Source organism: Gobio gobio (genome assembly GCF_949357685.1).
Source record: "Gobio gobio genome assembly, chromosome: 1".
Taxonomy (NCBI): domain Eukaryota; kingdom Metazoa; phylum Chordata; class Actinopteri; order Cypriniformes; family Gobionidae; genus Gobio; species Gobio gobio.
The window spans coordinates 27827903-27855326 of NC_137097.1; the positions used below are offsets into that span (position 1 = coordinate 27827903).

Consider the following 27424-nt stretch of genomic DNA (forward strand, 5'->3'; position numbering starts at 1 on the left):
CTAAATGAAGTCCTTAGCAATGCATATTACTACTAATGGTACATTTTTGATATTTAAGGTAGAAAATTTACAAAATATCTTCATGGAACATGATCTTAATATCCTAATGATTTTTAGCATAAAAGAAAAATGGATAATTTTGACCCACACAATGTATTGTTGGCTATTGCCACAAATATACCAGACAGACACATGTCTGGTTTTGTGCTCCAGGGTCACGTATCACAAGAACAGCAGAGCTGCTTTCACAAATGTGATTTTGATTATATAAAAACGTTCAATAAACAAGAAATGGATATCAAGTGACTTCAATTTTAGACACGTTCGCTTTTTTGGCAACGTGTTTCGTTACTAAATGAGTCCGCTGCTTTTAACAAATTAAGTGCACTCATTAAGTTTTTGGATGTCAGTTTCATAATTAAATTCAGACTACAATCTAAAAATAGACCTATCATTTTATTTTCCATCACATTTCTATATTCAAAAAATGTTAAGACATTAATCTCAACATTATTTATGCAGGTGTAATTGTACCAATTCAGATGCAACTTCTGTGCCACCTCTGCAACACAGATGAGTTTTATTGTTAGTGATTTGATTGTTAACAGCTCTATACAGTGTCTTATTATTCTAATTGTGTTTATTGATTAAATAGAAGACAGTTCTCAGCCGGTAGATATGGATCTTTTTGATGCATTGGAGAAGCGTTGGTCTGGTCAAGACTCGGTCTCGCCCTGTGTCTCTTGGTCTCGGTTTAGGTGGTCTCGACTACAACACTATTGCTAAAATAGAGAATGCAGTGCCTAAAGGTAATGTGAGCATTCAGTTTATTTGTAAATGAATATCTTAACACCTCACCAGATCCAATTCTTTATATACTAAAATAAAATTTGTCTGTGATTTGGACAGCCTGTTTTTAACATGTCAGGCCAGTCTTGGTTGTGGATAGAAAGCACAGGCTCTCATGATGAATCGTCTGTGGCAGCCATGCAGCAGAACTGGTGAGAGCTGGATCCTTGTTATGTAAGAGGAGTCGCGAGCAGCACAAAAGAGTGGGAGCAGATTGGACGGGGTGCAGCAGCAGATCTCCAGGGCAAAGCACGTCTTTCACTGCACACATACATATGCATTCTTACATGAGAAATGCATGAGAGACGATCTTTCAGATGCTGTTACACGTGTCCTAACATTGGATGTGAACGTGGCGCAATGCAATCACAGAACAGCGCTCTCTCGCACATCCTTCAGTTTGGTTAAAATAATGGTGTGTACCCAGTCGCACCATTGTAAAAATAGTAACCAAGCAAATGGCAAAATGTGATGTCTGGTTAAACTCATTAACATGGAAGAGGTGCTTTTTATTTATTATAAACACCTTTTATTCACTTGAGTTTGTTATAACTGGTCTTGACAAGCGTCAGTGCAGTTTGTTGGTCACTTTGTTTCTATTTCTGCAACATTTCACCCCCCCCATCCCCCCCCCCCCCCCCATCCCTCAGACACACAGATATCTCATTGGACTGAATCACTGTTCCTCTTGTGTACTGAATATCAAACACGGACAGGGATTGTGGACGTATATACAATAAAATATGACAAATCTCACACCTCTGCCTGTTGGAGTAGCATCACGGCAGTCACAAAAACACATGAAGTGTTTGTGCGAGTGTGTGTTAAGGCAGGGACCGTGTTCGAGCGTTGCTGCTGATTTACAGCGGATGGGCAAACACCCCCCACCCCTTTCCTCTTTCTGGCTCTTGCTGTTACCATGGCGATCACTGCACAATTACACATCGTCCCCTTGGAATTATAAGGTTCTATCTGACATTTTTGTCAAAATTGAGTTATTCACATATTCTTATTCTGTGACAACTCCTTTACATTATGTGATGTTGTTTTTTAAGTTTTTAATTTTTTAAAACTTTTTATTTAGAAAATAAAAAGATTATTTCTACACAGTCAAATGGAATGCAAAAACTTTAAAGCTCAATATCTCCAAACCAGTCAGAATGCAGATAGAACCTTATAATTCCAAGGTGGCGACATGACATCAGTTTTTTCCCTTTTTTTCCCAGACAGTGCAGTGGCACGGGAAAAAAAACACTGCAGAGTTCAACTTTGAAGAAACTGTTGAAAATGGTCAGTTATTCTTTTTACAAAGTAATACGCACTGTGATTGAATCTCAGGTGAACCCCCTTTTTTGGTCATAATTTACTGTATGTGGCTGCACTGACTTGATTCAATAGGCGATTTGTACGGAGGCATCTGAACTAAATTGGAATTTGCAAATGGAAAATCAAGTGAGCCTGGAGCAGTTAGTGTTCAAGATGCACGTTTTTAGTGAACCATACCATTAGCTGAAAGTGAACCGTCCTCAGACTGCCTGCCGAGATGGAGTCGGTTTGGTTTGCTTTGCTTTAATGAAAGGGTCTGATATTGTCAGGAGAGATTACATAAGGGCCAAAAATCCAGCAAACTGTGCCCCCCCCCCCCTTCAGACCAGAGCCAATGATTTTGTCTGAGCTATGAATAACAAAATTTATATTTCATATTTTCTCATTTTATTTGTCTTAGCCTTTTAGTGTACAATGAAAAAAGCTGTTTTTAGGTTAACACATTTTTTTAAAAGTTACATTTTTAGGCTTTTACATTTTTTAGGCTTCTCTACCTCAGTGGTCAAACAGTGCTCATCAATGTCAAAATGATCAAGATGGCGAATCAAATCAAAGAAGGCGGGTCTTACTGTCACGGTCACAACGCAAGCAATGCAAGTATTAGACAACGATTTTATAATAGAAATGTTCAGCTACCGTCGGTAATGCAGCCTACTCAACTTTTTATGAAATATCGCCGTTTTGAATTGACCACTGGAGAGGATTTGTGAGTGACGCAACTGTGCACATGATAATGACAACATGGTGGATGTAGTATGTCGGAATACATGGATCGTACTTTATGAAAGTAATTACTTATTCAGTGTAAGTACCTACTCGAGAGAATGCGATTTCGGACGCAGCCGAAGTGTGAAAAATGTTAACTTTGCTTAATGATTTGACGTGCATTTGTTTCTCTCGATTTGCATCCTGTTTATTTTATTTATTTTTTGCCAGCAAATATGTAATCTGAGACGGCCTCTGTAATGCATTGGCTATTATTACAGTCGTAATAGATCATTTCTGTAATGCGGGTGAATTCTTTTAGTTATCAGATAAACAAAGTTCATGGTTAAAGCAGAGCAATAGAATGAGATGAGACCGGTGCATCGATAACATTTAAAATAAAAAAAGCTCAATGTGGAAATAAATAATTTTTTTTTAGATTACGGAGTCATTTTCGGTACTAAATTGTGCACAAGACGAGAGTGTGATTTAAAAATGCATTGATTACTCGTCATTGACAAATGTATAAAATACTATTAATAACTGAATCATGAATATTTGAATGTGGCTCAGCTATGTTTAATGTACTTTGGCACTTGTTGAAAAACGGTTTTGTCCCAACAGATCATCGGCTTCACTACCCCCATAAAGTGTCCAAAACATATCACGTTTAACACAATAGTTTGTTGTTGGTTCATATTGCATGAACTAATATAAACATATATATATAACTTTTTGATTTAAAAAATACATTGTGTAACAGCCATATTGCAGATTGTTTCCCATTTGACTGTGTTATGTGATTAATATTATTTCCTTCATGTTCTTGTTACCAATAAAGACAACAGTAAAGGTTATTAATGGCAAATATATGTATTTAATATGTGACTCTGGATTTCAAAACCAGTCATAAGGTTATATAAGTCATAAGTCATAAATATTTTTTTTAATTGAGATGTATACATAATTGAAATCTGAATAAATAATCTTTCCATTGATGTGTGGTTTGTTAGGATAGGACAATATTTGGCAAATCTGGAATCTGAGGGTCTAAATATTGTAAATATTGAGAAAATCTCCTTTAAAGTTGTCCAAATGAAGTCCTTAGCAATGCATATTACTACTAATAATAATTTTTTTTATATATTTACGGTAGGAAATCTACAAAATATCTTCATGGAACATGATCTTAATATCCTAATGATTTTTGGCATTAAAGAAAAATTTATAATTTTGATCCACACAATGTATTGTTGACTATTGCCACAAATATACCCTTGAGACGCACGACTGGTTTTGTGCTGCAGGGTCACATATGTATTTAGTATCATGTAGTCCTGTATAGTACACCTTTTGCCACACAGTGTAGAGCATACTGTACAAAAATACATTTAAGTTTTGGTTTGTAATAAATAGCAAGACACCTGAGTAAGAAACGGCTGGTAGGCTAATATTGGCAAAATAGCCAACCATTGTATTTGGTAGGTAAAGTTGATAAAAAGTGCCTCTAGTGTAACATTACGCTGAAGTATTTCGGTAATATCCATTAAAACAAAATTAAAAATGAATTGTTGGATCCTTAACCTTAAGCGTGTCATCAAAATCTCACTCCGGCCAGGCAAGCAAAGTTGGCAACCCTGATTTGATATCCATAAATAAACAAAACACACCGTGACGTCATTGCAAAGCCAATTCACAACCTATTTTGAAGAGTAATCAACTGACCACAGAACAAACTATTCTAAACAATAAAGTATGATAACAAATTCAAGCTTCAGTAATGAAAGAGATTCAGTGTTTTAATAATTGATGATCTTTACAATGGTACTGAATCAACACTGACGTGACTTCAGCTGAACAACATCCGAAATGCATCATTCAGTGACTACCAGTAAAATTGATAAAACATTTGAGAGCAAAATGATTCAGACACTTTGACCTGAGCATGTTTTGCTAATGTGACCTTTGACACCACAGACTGAACAAAATGAAGCATTGGTTGACCTTAATTGGTGTTATCTAATTGTGTCCTTACATTTTTTTTTGTTCTTGTCATATTTTATTACCATTTTCTAAACTTTAGCGAATAAACTGTGATAATGTGAGAAAATGTTGACGGTGTCTGAATACATGTTGGTTTGACTGTAAGGGCCCTATTTTAACGATCTGAAACGCAAGTGTAAAAACGCGAAGCGCAAGTAACTTTGTGGGCGGGTCTCGGCGCTGTTGCTATTTTCCCGGCGGGATAAATGGCTCTTGCGCCCGGCGCAAATCTAAAATGGGTTGGTCTGAAGTAGCTTCATTATTCATAGGTGTGGTTTGGGCGTAACGTGAATAAACCAATCCGAGCGTCATCCAACATTCCCTTTAAAAGCAGGTGCGCAAGTTCCATAATGGATTGCTATTATTATGGCGTATTTACCAGGCGCACGCCAGGAGCGGTTCACAGCCGAGGAGACTGATGTGCTTGTAAGAGCAGTGAAAGACAGAGAAGTGAAGTTGTAATGTTGTACATTATGGTAAAGGTGATTTCACAGTCTTTTTTTTTTCAGTCTTTCAGTTTTTTCAGTTTTTCAGTCGATTTTTTTTCCTGGTTCTTGACGGACAAACCAATTTGTCAGATGTCCTTATATACATATATGTCTTGCCACTATTGGGCAAACAGGTCTTATCCTTAATTATTACAATTAGCCTGAATCATTTGTAAGCTAGATTTATGCCTATTTTTTCACATCTTCGTGGCACACCACAATGATTTCCGTCATCTCATGTGTTAATATTTTTTTAGTGTAACAATTTATGATTTGCAAAAATAACTGTTGCATCTGTGTAGATTACATGAGCAAAGTGTATGCGCGTTGTGCACGCTATACATTATGGTCAAGCATGCGCCCTTAAAATAGCATAATGAACAACGCGCAACGCGCCACTGACTTTAGACTAGGTTTTTTCTGGTCAGTGGCGCAATTGTTTAATGGAACAGCAAAATAGCACCAGGGATTGTTTGCGCCGGAACACGCCTCCTTTTTTGCGCTGAACCGCCCAGGGAGCGCAAGTGCATTCACTAGTTTAGCGACGTGCTTCTGTGGAGGGAAAAGCGCGCTTTGCGCGGGTGCAAAATAGGAATGACACATGCGTCGGTGTACAAAGTCAATTGCGCTGGGTGCAAGATAGGGCCCTAAATGTACATACAGAAACGCATTCTTTCCTTAGACTAAGTCGAAATGTAATAATCAATATCATCCAAAGTTCGATATGGGGATAAGTTTGAATCTGTTATAAATCTTTTTAGGGATAACTAGTGTACTTTCCGAACGTAGGGCCAGATTTACTAACAGTCGCCCCAGCGCAAACCCTCTTTTGGCGTTTGCCTAAAGTTTGCTGGAAGGTTTCATATTTTTTAACCACTTACATTATTTTCATTGTAGTGACCAAATGGGTTATCTGAGGAATAAATAAATAAAAGACTATAGAGGACCAGGGGCTATCATTTTAAAATTAAATTTAAGATTAAAATTTGGCTCGGTTTGTTCCTGCATGTGCTGAATAGTAAGTCCGGCCTGCCGCGTTATTCTCTGCACGTGTCCATTTACAATGTGATTTGCAGCATTGAGTGTAGGGCTGGGTAAAAAAATCATAAAAATAAAAAAAACACTGGATGGAAACGCTAAGATGTGCATAAATTATAAAAATGCACATAAAAAACGTATGCGCTCAATTGAGTAGAATAAATTCTTTATCCGATAAGAAGGCATAAACGATGGAAACACTTTAACCGAATAAATGTATCAATGCGCATCAAAAAAGTAATGTGGCGCATTTGTTCTCTTAATCACACCGGATGGAAACGGTGGTTTATTCGCAAATGATTTATGTAGTATTCCAGTTTTGCGCACAAGTTAAATACCCAACTTTGGATGGAAACATAGCTACTAATTATTTGGTTTAGTGTCGAGTAAGGGGTACATGAGCCTTATTGACGGGGTTGTGGGGGGTAAAAAGGTTGGGAACCACTAACCAACCAATTAGGAAGGTTTCACAAACCTGCTGCATTGACAGATAGGAAGAACATGGGACAGAGATTGATAGAGTCCTGACAGATGATGAGACAGACAGAGTAACAGAGACCATAGATTTCCTTAAGGTTAGATAAGGACATGTTAAAGGGAACATGATAAGAAACAAATGTTTAGACTGTTGTGTTTAGTTATTGTTAAATGGATTCTGAATTTTTTTTTATATTAAAACTGCAAACCATATCTGGCCTGTTTGATCAGCAGTTCAAAATTAATCAAAGGTGTTAAAGAAAACTGAAGCTAATCATATTAGGCACACAGTTGGGCTTCACACATGTATTTTACAAACCCACTTTGAGGTTTTTTGACGCAAACACACAACATGGTGTTTAGATGAGAAATTATTTGATTTAACACTCTTTGAATGACCTTTAAAAAAAACATGGACAACTTGGATTTAGGTGGGCTTAATAGTAGTGTTGTAGTCAAGACCACCTGAACCGAGACCAAGACAAGACCAAGACTTTGAAGGGTCGAGACCAAGTCAAGACCAGGACCAGTGCAAGTCTCCACACTGCATGACACACTTATGATAAAATGTGGAATATGCATATGATTGGGTTACGTCATGATTGACAGCTGAGATGCTTCTCTGAGTGAAGTTGTCTCTGAGCCACAGGATTTTTGGGAGGAGATTGATGCTTTAGCTTTAATTTCTACATTTCTATAACTGTTTATTTCACACCAACATAATGAATTATTCTGCATCTGCGAGTGTGGGCGGGCTTTTGATATTGCGGCTCTACATCCTGAGACTCTGTCTTAAATCTGCGCAAGATGTCAGCGCCACATTCAGACGTTGGCGGCTTCACTTTTCTTCAGTGGAAGGCATTGAAGATGACACGTCCATATTTTTTACGGCCTATGGTGGACGGAAACACCCAACTGACACTGACAGAGGGCCTGTGCTTTCTGCTTGCCTGTTTGTTTTGTGAAAAGCGCTCACGCCCATTTTAAAACTTTTAAATTAGTTGTGTAAAATGCTAATCTCGATGAGGTATTAATCTAGACACAGTCCATTATGTCTTAAAGGGTTAGTTTACCCAAAAATGAAAATAAATTCATTTATTACACACCCTCATGCCGTTCCACACCCGTAAGACCTCCGTTCATCTTCGGAATGCAAATGAAGATATTTGTGTTGAAATCCGATGGCTCAGTGAGGCCTGCATAGCCAGCAATGACATTTCCTCTCTCAAGATCCATTGATTTACTAAAAACATATTTAAATCAGTTCATGTGAGTACAGTGGTTTAATATTAATATTATAAAGCGACTGGAATATTTTTGGTGTGCGAAAAAACGAAACGACTTTAGACTGATGGCCTATTTCAAAACACTGTTTCATGAAGCTTCGGTTCGTGTGTCAAACCGGCAAACTGCTGAAATCACGTGACTTTGACGCTCCGAACTGCTGATTCGATACACTGATTCATAACACTCCGAAGCTTCATGAACCAGTGTTTTGAAATCGGCCATCACTATGTAAGTCGTTATTTAGTTTTTTTGGCACACCAAAAATATTCTCGTCGCTTTATAATATTAATATTGAACCACTGTACTCAGATGAACTGTTCATTAGTGGATCTTGAGAGAGGAAATGTCATTGCTGGCTATGCAGGCCTCATGGAGCTATCGGATTTCAACACAAATATCTTCATTTGTGTTCCTAAGATGAACGGAGGTCTTACGGGTGTGGAACGGCATGAGGGTGTGTAATAAATGACATTATTTTCATTTTTGGGTGAACTAACCCTTTAAATGAATGTGAATAACAGGAGGTGGAAAATGTATCATACAGATCCATGCATTAGTATGCTTAGTAGGCAAATTATTTTATATACATATTTTTTTCATTTACATTTTGGTAACGTTATTGTGCAGCTTTATTGTGCAACGGGGAAGGAAACCCTGTATTTGCATTTTATTTTGATATGTGGTTTGACTCATGTTTTTGGTTACTATCGCCCAGTAGGCTACTATGGGGATGGCTGAACATGAGTGTTGGTACAGCTAAATTTGCTATCATCACTTGCACTAAATTACCTTTCTTTATGCTTCCTTTCTAAGTGTCGATAAAAGTTTTACGTGGTCCCAGCCGTCTCAGTAAGCGTTGCGTTGCAGAATTTACACACTGCCGTTTTCATTTTGTGATATGCCCTCAGTTGTGGTTTTGACCGGTCTTGAAATAAAATCCTGAGTCCTCTTCGTCCGAGACGAGGCCGAGTAAAAATGCGGTCGATTCCGAGACAAGACCATGACCTTTAAATAGTGGTCTCGAGACCGGTCTCTGACGATTGCGAATACTACAACACTACTTAATAGCATCACTATGTTCAGTATGTGTGGACCGTATCTGTCTTATACTCTCTGGCTGAGCTGAAGTAAAACTGCCATGCATGCAGTCAACCTTTAAGATACTGTAGGTATCTTTTTTTATCATGTTATATTAAGTTGTGGAGTTAATGGAGTTTAGGGCTGTCACAATTATGAAATTTGGCTGACGATTAATTGTCCAATAAATAATTGAAATTATGACGATTAATTGTCTGTTTTAGGGCTTTGCCGATTAATTGTCATACAAATTGTTTATTGATTATTTAATTGAATCCCTTGTAAGTTGTCACTTGCAATAACACATTAATACACTTAAAGCCTTTAAATATTAAAGTCATTTATTCAATGAAAAATATGTATCTTTCAGAAATGTGTACATTTAAAGAAGAATTTTAAATGTATATGAAAGTATAAATAATAGAAACAATCACCATAAAGTTACCATAACACAAAAAGAACTGTCAATATCTCATTCCAAACTAAAGTAAAATATAAATATATTTTACAAATTTGAAAATTCTGTAAATAACAGAAACAATGAAATCACAAATATAAACTATGACCATAACAGAACAGGCCATAAAAGTCAAATTCTGAAATAAAACCAATCATGCTCCTTAATGGCTTGGTAGATTACGGGAAAGAAACACTAGCATGTTGACTTTTTCTGGCTTAAGACAGCATCTAACTGGGGTGACAATGTTGCCAGCTGTACTGAACATTCTTTCAGAAGCAGTACTTGTTGCACATATGCACATGTACTTTCTCACCAACTTGGAAATTAAAGGAAACCTGGATTAATTGTCTCCCCACCACATCAGAGGGTCTGCCGAGTTATCTAGTATTTCTTCCTGTAGGTACTGCGCTATTGTCACCTGACTGGAAGTATGAGCGGCTGTGGATGACTTCAAAACTTCGGCGTACTCTGTTGGGTGATGTGTTTTCAGGTGATTCCTAAGATTTGTGGTGTTGGCGGCTTTCGCTGGTATTTCTCTCCTACAAATTCGACACACTGCCGTGTCAACGTCTTTTGGCCGTCCTTTATCATAGGGTGTAAAACCAAAATGTGCCCAGATTGGCGTTGTCGTTTTCGGCTTCGAAACTAAATCCATCTTTGTTGAATAACTGGGCTGCTCTAACTCAAAAGGATGGAGAAATCAACAGGGCAATATCATTTGCACGTAATGCTCAGCGTAATGAATTCAGAGGGAGACCGGTAGAAGTAGAGTGCTGCAGGTACGTCGTTCATGAACGAATGATTCTTTAATATGACTTCGGGACTACCGAGTTGTCTCAGAGAGTGATCCATTCATTTTGTTGGCCGCGCGTGCGTGCAAAATCTCATAGGTTCTGTACATGAAACAGAAAAGATTAGTTCATCTCTCGAGTTTGAGTCTTTCGTTCTTCCTGTCAGTCCTATAGTAGACTATGCTGTCAGTACCGGAAAGAGAAATGATTCGTTCATCTTTCGAGGCTCGAGTTCGGGTGGGTCCGAGTCTTTCGTTCTTCCTGTTATGCTGAAATGAACGAAATGACTCAATTTTTTTTTTCATTTTGCTAAACGAGATTTAAAGATCCGAGTCAAAATGATCCGAACTTCCCGCTACTAACTACAGGGCCCCCTTGTGTCTTCTAATAGTGGGCAATAATAACGATCATCTGTAATGACCGCGATTAGACCAATTAATCGTGATCAAACGATTATTTAATAATCGTGACAGGTCTAGTGGAGTTATTCAAATGAGAATATTTGGTAACACTTTATAATAATGGTCCATCATTAATAGGTAACTATGCAGGAAGGAATGCAGGACTAATGAGTAGTACTACATTAACACTTCAGCTACTAATATTAACTAATATAGAAACAAGCTTAACTAATCAGTAAGTAATATTGAATTTAGGACTAAGATAGATAGTTTCTTATTAGGTAAGCAATCACTAATAACCAGTGTTGGGAGTAATACGCGTTACTGTAATTCCACTACTTTTAGCGGTAACACACATGTAACTAATTTTTTTTTTTATCAAGTAACGCAATTACAATTATGGAAATTTAAATGAGTTTGTTACTCACATTACTCTCTTTTGTAAAAAATGAATGCTTGCAGACAAGAAGTTCAAATTTAGGCCCTAGCCCGGCCCGTGTCCGACAGCTTATCAAAATTCTCAGCCTGAGTCCTACTGGAGCCTGTGGTTTTATTTTTATTTATTTATTTATTTATTTATTTTTATCACATTGTTGCAGCCATTAGAATAGTTCCGTTTTGTTTTTAATGTCAAAGTAGTTATATTTCGTTTAGTTTCTTTAAGTTAATTTTGAAAAATGTTTGGAGCATTTTTTTGTTTAAATTAAAGTTTTTGTTTTTTAAAGTGACAACCAAGCAGCCAGCGGCCGACAGTGAGTTAACCCAATGCTTTAGCCTCTCAAATCAACACTTGACTTGTCTTGTCTATAATAAAATCCATAGATATAAAACACTTCAAGCATCACAAAGTTAGTTTAAACTTTTATCCTATTATCACCACCACCACAGTAAAAAATACATTTTTGATAAGTTGAGGTTAGGCTGATCGGAGGCGTTCTCAAACTAAATGGGCTACACAATCTAAACAAATAAAAAAATTAAAATAAAAAACATGCAGGTTGTCTTACCTTACACCTCTCCGCGAAATGAATCTAAATCCGATCTTCAATTCCCGCGCTATATGCACAGTTCACGTCAACTGAAGCAACATACAGTGAGGAGAACAAGTATTTGATGCACTGCCGATTTTGCAGGTTTTCCTACTTACAAAGCATGTAGAAGTCTGACATTTTTATCATTGGTACACTTCAACTGTGACAGAATCTAAAACAAAAATCCAGAAAATCACATTGTCTGATTTTTAAATAATTAATTATTATTTTATTGCATGATATAAGTATTTGATCACCTACCAACCAGTAAGAATTCCTGCTCTCACAGAACCTGTTAGTTTTTCTTTAAGAAGCCCACATGTTCTCCACTCATTACCTGTATTAACTTCACCTCTAAACTCCACTCGCTGTGTTTGGAGGAAGAAGAAGGACGAGTACAACCTCAAGAACACCATCCCAACCGTAAAGCATGGAGGTGGAAACATCATTCTTTGGGGATGCTTTTCTGCAAAGGGGACAGGACGACTGCACTGTATTGAGGGGAGGATGGATGGGGCCATGTATCGCGAGATCTTGGCCGACAACCTCCTTCCCTCAATAAGAGCATTGAAGATGGACAACGACCCGAAACACACAGCCATGGCAACTAATAAGTGGCTCCGTAAGAAGCATCTCAAGGACCTGGAGTGGCCTAGCCAGTCTGCAGACCTGCACCCAATAGAAAATCCTTGGGACAGGGATGCAAATTGTTGATTGACCTTATCGATCGATTAACTGATAAGCGGCTATTTTCCTGAGAATGTAAATTTCTCACGGTATCAATAGTGTCTTTAACATAAAAAGCAAAATATTGCTTATATGCTGAATAAAAATGCATGTTATATTGCTCAATAGATGTTTAATTGTAACAGTTGGGATACAGTACATATAATGGCATTTAATAACAAAATAAATGATGCACAGAAAATTAAAATACATAAAAAATAATTGTGCACTGGCTCACCTGTTGCATGTGAAACATTAAGCAACATAAAATACATTTTAAATAAAAATCTATATGGGTAGGCTTAGCCTACACTATATTAAGCCTACATATAATAATCTATCTGGTAAATTACTGATATGAAAAACTTGAACATTAGCAGCAGCACTTATTATCCCCCTTCGTTTTCAATGTAGTGGCAAGTGATTGTAATGTAGCTTTCTGTAGTCAGTGCCGTCCAACAATCCGTCATCAGAGCCACATTAGCCGCGGCTAACGGCTTCACAACGCACGCGCAAGCAGTACATTGGCAGGGCAGGAGCAGTGCATATGGAGAGTAGGAGCTGCGCGTGCCCGTTGTGCATTAATTTAATTTAATCGAGTAAATTATTTTCTACAATTAATCGATAATCGATTAACCGTTTACATCCCTACTTTGGAGGGAGCTGAAAGTCTGTATTGCCCAGCGACAGCCCTGAAACCTGAAGGATCTGGAGAAGGTCTATGGAGGAGTGGGCCAAAATCCCTGCTACAGTGTGTGCAAACCTGGTCAAGAACTACAGGAAACATATGATCTCTGTAATTGCAAACAAAGGCTTCTGTTCCAAATATTAAGTTCTGCTTTTCTGATGTATCAAATACTTATTTCGTGCAATTAAATGCAAATTAATTACTTAAAAATCATACAATGTGATTTTCTGGATTTTTGTATGGATCTACATGCTTTGTACGTGGGCAAACCTGCAAAATTGGCAGTGTATCAAATACTTGTACTCCCCACTGTATATGAGCTGCATTTTATTCATCATCTCATTTCAAGATTAAAGACCGCAATATGAGAGTATGATCACTGGTAAGATCATTTAGTGTCATTAGTTTTAATGAAGATTATTGTATTTTTGAGAATCTGAGACTTAATTCACTTGTGGCGGTTTGCGTGTTGGCTTGCTACTCATTTGCGTTGATGCGTGTTGCAGTAGTGCCGTCATATCTGGCTACAACATGTCATATATAGCCTATAACACGTTCTCACAGGTGTTTTTTTTTTTACAATTTGCCAGGAGTAAAATGTACATATGCGGTTTAAACAACCAGATGCATTTACAAGTTTTGCTTGAAATGTTGAATGAAAAATAGTTTATTGTGTTTGACTGTTTAGTACTGTTCATATTTACATTTTAAAAGTAGCTTAAAAGTTACTTTCCCTAGTAAAGAATTACTTTTGAAATACAGTAATTGGTAAAGTAATTCAATTAAAAAATTTCAATTTTTTTGTGAGCAAAAAAAAAGTGTTACCTAGTCACTATGCAGGAACTACTAGTGATCTGGACCATTATTTTAAAATTAATGAATAATTACGTTACAAGTTATTTATAAAGCACTGAGCATGTGCGCTTTAATTCATTAGTGTTTTGAGCGGTCTCACAGCAACATAGCATGAATACATGCATACTATATTTCATTTCTTATATAAATGCCTTTACACTACCATAAAATGCATGAGGTTTGAATCCTACCAAAGTGTTGAGAGACATTTCATTTGGAGATGTGTTTTTTGTGTGAATGTAACATGAATGAAATATGTGAAAACTAAAACAGTTTCTTTTGTTGTGCAGGGTCCATCTCTCAGACCATAATGTTCAAGGCAACTGTTCTGCCACTGAATATATCTTATACTAAGGTAAGCTGTTAGCTTTATTTAATATTAAACCATTACTTTAATTCTAAATATTTATGGTACACATGCACAGGAGATTGCTTTGAGAAAAATGAACCTTAAAAACTACTTGCACATACAGTGGCCACAAAAAATGTTTGGACAATTAAGTCACACCAGTTTGAATGTCTTTGCACATGTTCGTTTTGCAAATCATTTTTATCCACAACGTCAAAGCTATTTATATATGATGAATCGCACAACACTGTGTGTGTGTGTGTGTGTGTGTGTGTGTGTTTGTTTTATTGATTTATGTAAACATGCGCATACTAAACCATAACCAAATTATATAATGAGTCCATATAATTCACAACTATTGATCACCCCAAAGTGCACTTGAAAAACATTCCAGAACATAATTTTCAGTTGTAAAAAAAAAAAAAACAATACAATTTTCATAATTCACAGCAGCAAAAGGGAAAAGACTCAACGCTTCAGTAAAAGGTCAGAAGTGTGAGATACAATGTAACAATGACTGACAAAAATAAAAATAAACCACAAAAAGGTTCATAGTAGTACCTTAAGGTACGTATTTGTACTAGACTAAAAAAGATACAAAGATACAAAAAGATGTCCTTTTAAGGGTACTGCCCCAGTGACCAGCTGTGGTCCCCTAAAGGTACATTTTGACACCCTTTTTCCCTCTGTGTAGTTACTAACCTGATGCAGACATTTCTGAAGCAGATCAAAGGCACTCAGTATCATGATACATGCCTTTCGAATCCATGCGCTACATTTTAATATATCCTGTAGGGGTGTGACGTCTCACGAGATCTCGCAAGACTGAGGGCGTTTTCACACCTGAAAGTCTGCACCAAGGTCTGAACCGAAGTTCATGTTTTGATAAATTTTATAAATTCGGTTAGTTTTGGTTTGGTTTCACATTGCAATTATGTGAGTGCACTAAAGAACTTTACATGACGCACTTGCGTCCACTCGTCATCATCTATGTGGGCTGCATCTGGACATCGATTGGTTTGTCATCATCTATGTGGGCTGCATCTTAACATCGATTGGTTTGTAAACGGACGTGCGTCTGACGTCAGCGTCTTTGACAAGAATGAATGAACGGACGCATATCGTTGCCACTATTAACAGTGCATTATTTGACTTTTTTTATTCATTATGTTTAAAAGTGGACATTTCAAGCTTGTGAGACAAGTAGCTGCGGAGTTTCGGTTTATTTGAGACAAGCTCCAGTTCATGTGTAAAGCCCCGTTCACACCGCCAGCGATGATGTCGCCAGCGCCAGAGATTCATGCCGCTAGTGGGCGTTCCCACTACTGGTTGCCTATAAACGTCATTAGCAGATCACCCTCGTCCTTCCATGCTTCATTTTTTTTTAAATGTGTCTCTGTATGTACACAGAGACATATAGTAAAGAACAGGGAAATTGCTAACATCTAAAATCAACATCTCCATCACGACACCGCAGTAGCTGTACAGCAGACGGATCACGTGCACTCCACTGACTTCACTCCTATGGTTGTCGCTCGTGAAAATCGCTTCTCATTTGCATAAAGTTGAAATTTCTGAACTTTTGTCGCTTGTCTCGTGACGCTTGACACGCCCACATTCTGTCGCCAACGGTCACTGTCGCTCGTGTCGCCGGAAGTCGCGAGCGCTCCATTGAAATGAATGGGATTGTGTCGCTGCGTGTCGCTGGCGGTGTGAACGGGGCTTCAAGCATGTGATCGCTCCCGCGATTATTTTCTGCTATAGACTATTTGCTTCTTATTTATTAAATCCAGGCAATTATCAGATTAAACGTTGATTAAAATTAAGATACAATTTATAGAAAACGAAATTCACATTAAAGAAAGGCTTTCTAAGCAAAATCATACAAAATTTCGTTCAAAATCATTTCTGACCTTCTGTCTTCTGACATATTATGTATCTTTTCACTTTTCATAATCAATGTAGCCTAGATTGAATTTTAAAATAACATTATAATATTTAAACATAAACAGGAACATCCTGTAAATGGTCTGAAAGTACGAACCATACAGAAAATGCTTTCACACTAGAAACGAACCAAACCTTTGTTCAGTTTGATCCAGACCGAGACCACCTCTTTTCGTCGGACCAAATTTCGTCTGTTTGGTCCGGACCGTGGTACGGGGGAGGTTTCACACCTGTAATTTTGATTCGGACCAAACTGAAAAGTCTGAAAATCCGGACCTAACAAGGTAGGTGTGAAAACGCCCTAAAATGTGACCAAGGTTTCTCGTCGAGGTGAAAAGCTGTCTCACATAGTATTGTCATGACTGAGTGTGAGGGTGAAGTTAGGATAGAATATTGCTGCGTCCCAGTTCACTTACTTATACAACGACCTAAAAGTGTGTACTCTTTTTGTGAAGAAAAATTACATACTTTTGAGTATGTGGCAGAAAAGTATGCAAGCTTTGGCTCGTCCTACTCCATCATCTTTAATGGACTCCGTTGCTTGGTTATGTGCATCCCATCAACGTTTAAAATGCCCTGTCAATCATCTTCAGTTCAAATCCTCCCCATTCAATTTAATTTCCTACCGTATCGGAGAGAAATGTAGTAGCACGTTGATCTGCCATTCGCGAGTCTTTTAATGCAGAGACTCTCCTCGTGTTTGCAGTTTAAAAGTTAATGGCCAAATGTATCAGTACAAAAGTTCTCAATGCTGCTGCAGGTGAAAAATAATGTGGATAACATTGAATAAATATATTTTCGTCAAGTTAAATACTCATAATTGATCACTTAAACCCCTTAATCTAAACCTCTCTACTTAACCTTCAGACTCGCACATCCGTCATGTTTGTATTTTTTTTTAACACTTTATCCGTGTTTGTAGTTCTAATCGAATCGAAGACCGTCAGGACCGTGGCGGAGGATTCATTGCGCAAGTGTCAGACAAATGTCTATTTTTAAAATGCGTGTTCTGCACCCCCGCTCCCTATTCACAGAGTCTGATATACACAGTATACACACGATTGCGAAATTGAAAGTAAACCTGAGCGCGCATTCAAACGCGATTTCAGTAAGTTACCCGCTGTTTGAAAGCACCTCCCTGAGGCAAGAAAATATCTCTCAATATGAAAGCTATCTGTGTAGTTAACCAACTCTTAGCTCTGTATCTTGCTTGACGAAAAATTTGGTCTCTTATTTGCACTTTGAATATTGAGTACTTTGATTGCACTTATTGTTTGCACTTGATCTATGATCAATTTGTGGAAAGGAGTTCAGTTAGGTCAACAGTTGTAGAAGCTCATAAATAATGTACAGTAAGGTCTGAAGAGAAAATCATACAGAAAAGAAGCCAGTCAGTTGAGTTTGTGGCAAAACCTTTTACAGTGCTTGAGTATTGTTGTCTTTTACTACATATGATAATTAATATTCAGAAAGTAGAATTAAAATGACAAGTTCATTACAAGATGATGAGTTAAAAGTTAAAACATGTCAAATGCATCTGCAAACAATTTTTCTAGTCATGTATTTCATAAAGGATTTCTTAAAATACTATGTAAAAATCTTGTCTCGTTCTCGTGAAAACAATCTTGTCTTGTCTCGTCTCGTGAGATAAGTGTCTCGTCACACCCATAATATCCTGCTCACGTTACGACTTAAAATAGTCTATAAAATCTTACAAATATTTGTTGCAGAATGCTGAACCCATTAATAATTTATAATTAATTCAGTGTATATTTGGATGAATACAGACGAGCCGCGACTACAAATAAAGCTGGATATCAAACAGGACCTCATAGAGATGCCAAAAAAACTCTATACCTAAAACCTTGACCTGACTGCATATTGCTACTATGCAGATTGTTCAGAATTACTAAACACAGCAAAACATGTTTTTTGCTAATTAATAATAACATAATGACTTAAACATACTTAATGTACGACTCCTGCATGTCACTGTGATCTTCTTTACCTTTATTACAATCGTCATCCATCAAAACTTTACTAGCGTGACACTGGTTTGCTTTATCCAACCCCTACAGACTAAATAATTGCCCTTTTCAGATTAGATTTGAGGACAGTGTTTGACTCGGATCTGATCTTTAATCAGCAATTAGCTAAACTGCTTACTGCCGACTGACGATCTCTCTATCGCCCCAGAGCTGAACTTAAGACATGTGGATGAGCAATGAGGACATGCAGGGAAAGCATAAATTGTGCACCGATGATTTTCTATCACTAGGGGTTAAAGTCGGCTGGAACGGTCCGGTACTGCGTTCCGGCACCTCCAGATAAATTTAATAAATATATCCAGGACTTCCGGTTATGGCGCAGTGCTGAGTGGACGAGAATCAGAGCTCCGCTACAAATACTGACTTAAATTTTATTTTTAACCCAATAAACGCTGACAAACTGATTCCATTTTAAACTATGATACATCTTAACGTTTCAAGATGCCACCAAAACCAATTAAAACGGCACAGCAACAAGTTAAATCGACTGTACCTGGAGAGGCAGAGGCAGATGCTAAATCCAACGAAGCTAACAGTGAAGAGGGAACGTCAGGTGTTAGCCAAGAGTCTGCAATTCTTGAGGCTATCCACTCACTGAAATCGGACTTTGGTGTGCGATTTGATGGATTGCTCCAGGCGATTAACGGAGTGCAGTGCGAACTTAAAGCTCTCACAACGCGGGTAACAGAAGCCGAGGATTGAATAAGCACCCAAGAAGATAACGTCACAGAGCTGCAAACGCAAAATTGAAAACTGCCATATAATCTCTCTCATCAAAAGTCGATGATCTGGAAAATCGCAGTCGTCGGTCTAATCTATGATTAGTGGGACTTCCAAAAAAAATTGAGGGGAAGGACATGTGTGCCTTGAAAGAGAATTTTAGAGAAATTACTCCCCGAGATCCTCGGCCCGGAAAATGTTCCTGGCCCTCTTGTCATAGAGAGAGCTCAACGGATCGGCAGATTCTCAGAAGATCATTCTGACTCTCCACAGAGAGCTGTGATAATGAAATTCCTAAACTTCGCTGACAAAGTCCGTACCCTGAAAGCAGCTCAAGCACTAGGCACTGTGATGTTAGACAAAATAAAGCTTATGTTCTTAATGTGTCAGCTGAACTGCACAAAAAACGGAAAAGATTCGACGTGGTGAAGAAGGATCTTCGCGATCTTAACTTCCCCGAATTGCGTTATGGCATCTTGCATCCAGCTACTTTGTGCATGACCTACAAGGGAAAGCGCCACTTGTTCGAAAACCCTTCAGATGCTAAGAGGTTTTTGCGAGATCTAAAAGACAAAGTTTAGCAGGACTTAAAGGAAGACGTCTCTCTTTGGGATCAGTTGCATGAACGTAAGCAAACTTATGGTTTATCACTGATGCTAAAATAATATATTTTTTCGTGATGTTGGGTTGACATCTCTGACTGTTGCAGACCCGTCCGACTATCTGTCAAGCTGTTCCTCACCGTGAAAGGATTGCGGGTGGACCGGTATAGTTCCATAATCAGGCTCTCTCTTTCGAGAAGACCTTGGGAAGTGTTTAACAAGGGAGGGGAGGAGAGGTGATGGTATTTCATTTGGGGAAATACTTGATTGTTGGCCAATTGTTCTGTTTGACTGTATTTTGCTTTGTGTTGCTGCTGTGTTTTTTTTTTTTTTTTTTTTTACCTCCTTCACAATAAATCTATATACTTACTTTAGTACTTTTTGCAAGAATGGGAATATGCTGTATATACAATAATGGCTCCCCTATCTGATATTCAGTTTACATCCTGGAATGTAAGAGGTCTCAATAAAATTGTAAAGTTAAAACAAGTGATGAATAGAATTCGACAAATGAAAGCTGATGAGGAAGAGATGGCCAAGGCAAGTGTTTTCTGCTTCCTTTAATTCACAATCTAGAGGAGTTATTACACTTATACATAAATCCATACCGTTACAAATTATTAACACTATCAAGGACCAACTTGGGAGGTATGTAATTATCCAAACCGAGATCCTTTCTGATAGACTGAATTTAGTAAATGTTTATGGGCCTAATGTGGATAATCCTATTTTTTACAGAAATTTATTTTTACTAATGGCTGGACTGCCAGGGCATTTTGTTATAGGAGGAGATTTTAATTGTGCTTCATATCCAGAATTGGATAGATCAACTAAATCAGACCTCTCTCATGTACAGACCAGAATAGAGTTAAAACAGTATATGCAAGATTTCAATTTAATAGATATTTGGAGGAACAGACACCCGGATAGTTTAACTTATTCATGCTACTCTAGTACTTATAAAACATTTTCTCGTATCTAATTTCCAACGTTAGGAACTGCTGGTATGATAGCATATTAATCTCCGATCATGCAGCAGTTTCATTTACATTAAACTTTCCAAACTTTTTATGCAGACCCCGAAGATGGTGCTTGCATATAACCTGGTTGAGAGATCATGAATTTTTGGAGTTCATTGATAAACAGATAGATTATTATTTTGAAATAAACACAAATCAAACATCTGCCTCAGTCCCCAGGGAAGCATTTAAAGCTTTTATAAGAGGAAGAATGATTAGCTACACAAATTATAAATATAAGCGCTGTCAAGTACAGATGGTAAACCTTGAAAACAAAATTAAGAAAATTGAATCTGAAATATACCAAAAAATTACGCCGGATCTTCTTTTGGATTTGCACAAATTGAAAATGAAATATAATGAGCTTTCATTAGAACATGCAAAGAAAAATTTGATGAGACTTAAACAGACTTATTATGAAGGTGGGGAGAGGGCGGGTAAGTTACTAGCCTGGCGTATATAGAAGTTACAAAATGAAAGCCATAAATTCCATTCAGATAAAGAAGGGTGAGGTAACATTTGATCAAACTGAGATAAATTAGATATTTAGGAACTACTACCAGGCTCTTTGTAGCTCTGAATATTCAGAGAGAGACAAAAAGATTTCCTGGATGTTTTGGACTTTATGTCTACACATTTGGGTTTCATGGTATCCCTTGTAGATGACCTAAAGTCTGAGGAGCTGTCTGAGGCCATTATCAGTATGAAAGGAGGGAAGACCCCAGGGCCAGATGGTATACCGATAGTTATATAAAATTTTCCATCATAAATTAATTTGACCCCTTTTGGACATGTACCAGGAATCCTTGAAAAATGGGGCTTTGCCTCCCTCTCTGAATACTGCGATAATAACTCTGCTGTTAAAACCCGACAAGCTGCCAAATGATTGAATCATATAGACCAATTTCTCTCCTAAATAATGAAGGTGCTAGCAAAGAGATTAGAAATACATTTACCTTAGCTTGTTCATATGGACCAAAACGGCTTTGTTTGGGGGAGGCAAGGTTTGCATAATATTCGTAGAGTATTAAATATATTATATGAGAAATCTAATGCTTGCGATAATGCACTTTTGTCATTAGACGCTAAAAAAGTGTTTGACAGGATTGAGTGGTAGTACCTGTTCAAAACTATGGAAAGAATGGGGTTTGGGAATAAGTTTATGAAATGGGTCCATATCCTGTATGCTAACCCTTCAGCTGAGATACTAACGAATGGAAAAATATCCGCCCCGTTCAGACTCTACAGGGGAATACGCCAGGGCTGCCCACTCTCTCCCTTTCTTTTCACTCTAGCGATCGAACCACTGGCTATGGCAATTCGTAATCATACACGTATTTCAGGTATTACAATTGGCCCCTCAGAACACCGCATTTCATTATACACAGATGATATAATTATATTCTTTTCCAATTTAAAACAGTTTATCCCAGCATTGCTAAATTTGATTGAAACGTTTGGAGAATTCTCAGGTTATAAAATGTATAATTCTAAATCTGTGTTGCTGTTCCTCCATAAAGCAGAAAGGCTTCTCCCCCCAGTTCAGACACCCTTTAGAATCTCACAAGATGGTTTTATTTATCTTGGGATTAAAATTTATACCAACTGTTAATGAAATTGTATCTGCTAATTATAAGCCCATATCAGATTCTATATCTGGCCTGCTTAACAGATGGACATAACTCCCCATTTCTTTGATTGGCCGTGTTAATATATTAAAAATGTCAATTTTGCCTAAACTGTTATGTATATTCCAATCCATACCCCTCCCTCCACATTCCTCTTTTTTTGTCCTAATGAAAAAAACTTTTACAAACTTCATTTGGAACAAGCGCCCTCGTCTCAGACTCTCCTTGCTCTATTTGCCTTATGATAGAGGGGGGTTAAACCTACCAAACCTAAAATGGTACTACTGGACGGCTGAAATTAGAACAGCAATGTTTTATTTTGAGAAAGATTATCCTCCGACCTGGGTATTTATGGAGGCTCACTCTATTCTAATTCCTTTGAATTTATATTTATACTCAACAGATGTTAAAAAGTTAATTAAGTGTACTAAAAATCCATATACCAGAAATACTATAACAGTTTGGTTTGAGGCTCTTACTCATTTAGGTGAATTACCACAAATCTCATGCTTTTCGCCAGTTTTTGGAAATGAACATTTCCGTCCTGGTAGAGCCGATCCAGGTTTTAAAATCTGATCAATTCAAGGTATTAGTAAGGTGTCTGATCTCTATAATGAAGGAACATTTATGTCCTTTGAAGAAATTAGGACACGGTTTGGAATTCCGCAAAGGCACTTTTTCAAATATTTGCAATTACGTAGCTAGCTTCAGTCAAGACAAAGCCAAAGTTTGGTTGAGCCTACTCTTTCTACTTTGGAAAATATCACACTTAACTGTATGAAAGGTAGAGGTCAGATATCACTGCTATATAAACAGTTTGTGGCCAAATCTAAAGAATAGTTTAATGACAGACTTCAAGCTTGGCGGTCTGACCTTCAGGTTGATATAACTGAGGAAGAATGGCAAATGGTATGTTTATAATCCCAAACTCAGACAATGAACACCCATTTGAGACTGCTCCATTATAAATGGCTAAGTAGACAATATATCACTCCAGTTAAGTTACATCACTTCAACCTGAATATTCCTGTGGCCTGTTGCACAAAGACGGTTTAGGTTTTAACCCAGGTAAGTTTGCGGTTAGATTGAGCAAACTCAGTTTTTTCGAGCTTATGAAGGTGGATTGGTTTTTAGCAGTGTTTATCACCATAGTAACATTACACTACACGGCTAACCTGCTCTGGAGCAGGGTTTATTCTGGGTTAGAGATCGCAAACCCAAACTGGACCAATCAGCTGCGAGTAAAGATGCAATAAAGCCACACTCCCTGATTCTCATTCCAAATTAAAGCAGTTTATAGTGACAAAATTGGTCATCTTTTGGTGCTAATTTATTATATGAATTATAATTACTTTTAATTCATATAATATATTCATATAATTATTATATTAATTGACAAGTAGCCAAATATAAATATAATACATGCAACAACGTGTATTTATTTGAGCTCTTTGTGAACCAATAATTATTAGATTAGACATATTTCTTTGATTTACATCATGCATCGATATCTAGTCGGATATTCTTTCAGCTGCCTTCTCAAACTTTTGCTGCAGCAGCAGTGTTTATTCCTGCTTTGTAAACGCATTTCATTTTCAAAATGATCGCTCAATCTTCAGAAGAGCAGTGATTTGCGCCATCTCTCTTGCGAGAAGTGAATCAAACGGAAACTGTGATTGGCTGTTTACTGCACCTGTCACATTTTCAGGTGCATGCGCTTCAGAATGAATCGCAAACTCTGGATTAAACCTGAGTTGACAGAGAACGTTTATTCCTGTTGAACTTGATCTAAACCAGGTTGGATTTATCTGGATTTGTCAACTCTAAACCTACTCTGAAACTCAGAGTTTGTTCAGCTAGCTTCATGCAACAGGCCTCTGATGTATGCTACAAATGTAAACAAGAGAAGGGAACTTTACTCCATTGTATGTGGGAATGCACTAAAGTTAATTGTTTTTGGGTCAAAATATTGAATATTGTAATTTAAGTCATTGTTAAAGTAATTCCTCTTGATCCCAGGTTGTGTAGTGCATATTACATATTTGTCCTCTGAATTTAAAAATGTCCAAACATGAAAGATTGATGTTTATTCTCTGTTTGTTGGAAGCTAAACGTGTAATTGCATGTTCTTGGAAAAAAGAAGAAAGTCCTGGCGTGTCTCAGTGGATAAAGGGTATGACTTCATGCCTTGCCTTAGAAAAGATTACCTATTTTTTGAAAAACAAACTTCATGTATTTTGGAAAGAGACTAGATGGTGACTCTTTTGTGTAATTGATGGACATTGAGAGTATATAGACAAGCATGTTATTGCTGTAATTTTTTTCTGTTTAGTTTTTTTGTTGTTGTTCATTTATATATTTACTTTTTATTTGTATTTTATTTTTTTTTATTAATTCATACATTTTAATTTTACCCAGTTATAATGAAAAATTTAAAAGTTGTCCTAAACTGTATGATAATGCTTGAAACTAAAAATTGTTGTTCAAAAAAAAAAAAAAAAAATAAATATATATATATATATATCTCCAGCAGTCGCAGCGCGAGAGCAGCTGAATCATCTCACGCACAGTGCTGACGAACTCGTTTCGCCACTCTATTTAAGTGATAACGAGCACCAGGCAGCCGCTTTATCCATATGAATACAAGCGCAACATCAAGTGTAGGTCTACAGTAAGACTCTGTGGCGAAACTAGCTGAACCAGACTGAATAGCTCCGCTCCGACCATGTTAACTGAAGTGTTGAGGTAAACTGTAGGCTGCCTACACGACTGTAATAGTGGCCGTAGTCAGCTATGAGGTCACCGATGATCCGGACCTCTGTATTTTTCCGAGGTGTATCTATAATAAATGTTGTAAAGGCATAAAATAACGAACGTGTGTGTGTGAACATATTCTGAATTAATTTATTAAACTTTATAGCGTTCGTATCCTTAAGTGAATTAACTTCAGTTAAAGGATTAGTTCACTTTCAAATAAACTTTTGCTTATAATTTACTCACCCCCTTGTCATCCAAGATATCCATGTCTTTCTGTCTTCAGTCGAAAAGAAATTAAGATTTTTGATGAAAAGATTTCAGGATATTTATCCATAAAATGGAAGTCAATAGACTCCATATGGTTCAAGGTCCAAATGAGAGGTTCAGTACAGCTTCAAAAGGGCTTTAAACCACATCAAACGGTATCAGACAATCAATAAGGGTCTTATCTAGCGAAACGATCTGTCATTTTTTTTTAAATAAATAAAGTTTAAGTTTTATAAGCACAAATGCTCGCCGTGCTCTGTTCAGTGATGTTCGCTCGTGACGTCACATAATACCCAATTACGTTGAAAAGGTCACACTAGACGCAGAAATATCCTGAAATCTTTTCATCAAAAATCTTCATTTCTTTTTGACTGAAGACAGAAAGACATGGATATCTTGGATGACAAGGGGGTGAGTAAATTATAAGCAAAAGTTTATTTGAAAGTGAACTAATCCTTTAACCCTTTCTTAACTGACACAGACGAAAATTAATAGACTATCAGCCAGAGTTCAGCTTTAGGAGGGGAAGAGACAGGGCAAGAGAAGGAGACTTAGAGAAAAATAAAGAGTGATGGAAATGAGAGAGTGATGAAATGAGGAGAGAGTAGGTATGACAAGATAAAGACTACTGCCCACTAACATGGTTTGTTTTGAAAGCTATTTATTATTATTTTTAGCCTTCAAACATTGTAAAATACACATATATATATAAGAAAGAAAAAATTCTTGGGGGACATGTTTTAAAACTCCTTAAGGTAGTATATTCAAAAGTTGTTTCTGTTTCTGGAAACCTGTTTGCTTTGACCTCATATCTGGAGTTAATGCATTAATGCTGTTAATGTGTTGCAGCCTGGAATATTTATATATAGGCCTACTTGATATTAAAATGTAATATTCAGACAGTATATACTTATTGTATCTCTGTGCTTTGACGATTTTGTTTTATAAAAAAATACTAATTATTTCTGTGGTAGAAAACGTTGTGGCTCCAAGATCGGAGACCTGTTGCACCTACACAAAATTTGAGGGTTCCCCCACCTGCCAAATCCCACTTTAACCACTGTCTAGCACATCATATAAATATCTGCCAAAGATGAAGAGATTAAAGAATATGAAGTATATAAATGCATTTACACAACGAGAAGAAAATATCTTATCATTGTAACCGGTCCTACTCGACCCACTTCGAGCGGGATTCGAACTGGGCTCTCAGGCATGGGAGGCGGGTGTGCACACAAGGATGCTAAAGACCGCAACAGCAAGACACACCTCTTGAGATCAGGGGAGTGAGGTTTACATGCTCTTACTGGCCTACGTCCATTACACTATATCAGTGCAACTGAAAGTTGTGAAGTTAGTTTATACAGTTGATAATATATATAGGTATACCGAGACTGTCACAGTTGGTGGCTGTATTAAGTGCACGATGACACAGCAGTACAAACAAACGGTAATTTTAATGGTAACATGCAGGAGACTCACAAGGAGTAATAGGACACAACCACATAGACATAAATGATACCGGACCAGGAACTGAGAAAACTAAGGGTTTAAATGCACAGGAAACGGTAATTAAGTTCTCCTGGTGGTTCTCCCTTGATACATCTGACAGAAACCTCTTCCCCTCAAGACATTTCTTAAACAAATCTTCGATAATGTTAAGCCTGATCTTTTGCACATTATCTCAGTGCTGGATTAGTCCCGGACTGCCTCAAACATGCTGTGGTAACTCCAAATCTCAAGATGCCTAACTTTGATTCTACTCATTTTAGATCTAAATCTAAGCTGCATTTTTCTCTCTAAAATCCTGGAGAAAATAGTGTTAATTCAGCTGCAGTCTCATTT

The 27424-nt window shown here is 37.3% G+C and overlaps 2 protein-coding genes across 4 annotated transcripts in view; both read left to right on the plus strand.

Moving 5' to 3' along the window:
* Positions 1 to 27424, plus strand: part of proza (protein Z, vitamin K-dependent plasma glycoprotein a) — a 229740-nt gene that overhangs the window by 80401 nt on the left and 121915 nt on the right. The gene's annotated exons all lie outside the window — the stretch shown is intronic.
* Positions 1 to 27424, plus strand: part of gprc5ba (G protein-coupled receptor, class C, group 5, member Ba) — a 71835-nt gene that overhangs the window by 15576 nt on the left and 28835 nt on the right. For 2 of the 3 annotated variants that reach the window (XR_013818458.1, XM_079843082.1), the window contains exon 2: positions 14533 to 14597. Coding sequence is in view for 2 of the 3 variants with exons in the window: in XM_079843082.1 (XP_079699208.1) it covers positions 14553 to 14597 (45 nt within the window). In the remaining variant the exon portion in view is untranslated. Of the gene's footprint in view, positions 1 to 655; positions 810 to 909; positions 1099 to 14532; positions 14598 to 27424 lie in introns of those variants that run through there. The other variant, XM_079843083.1, reaches the window with a different exon arrangement.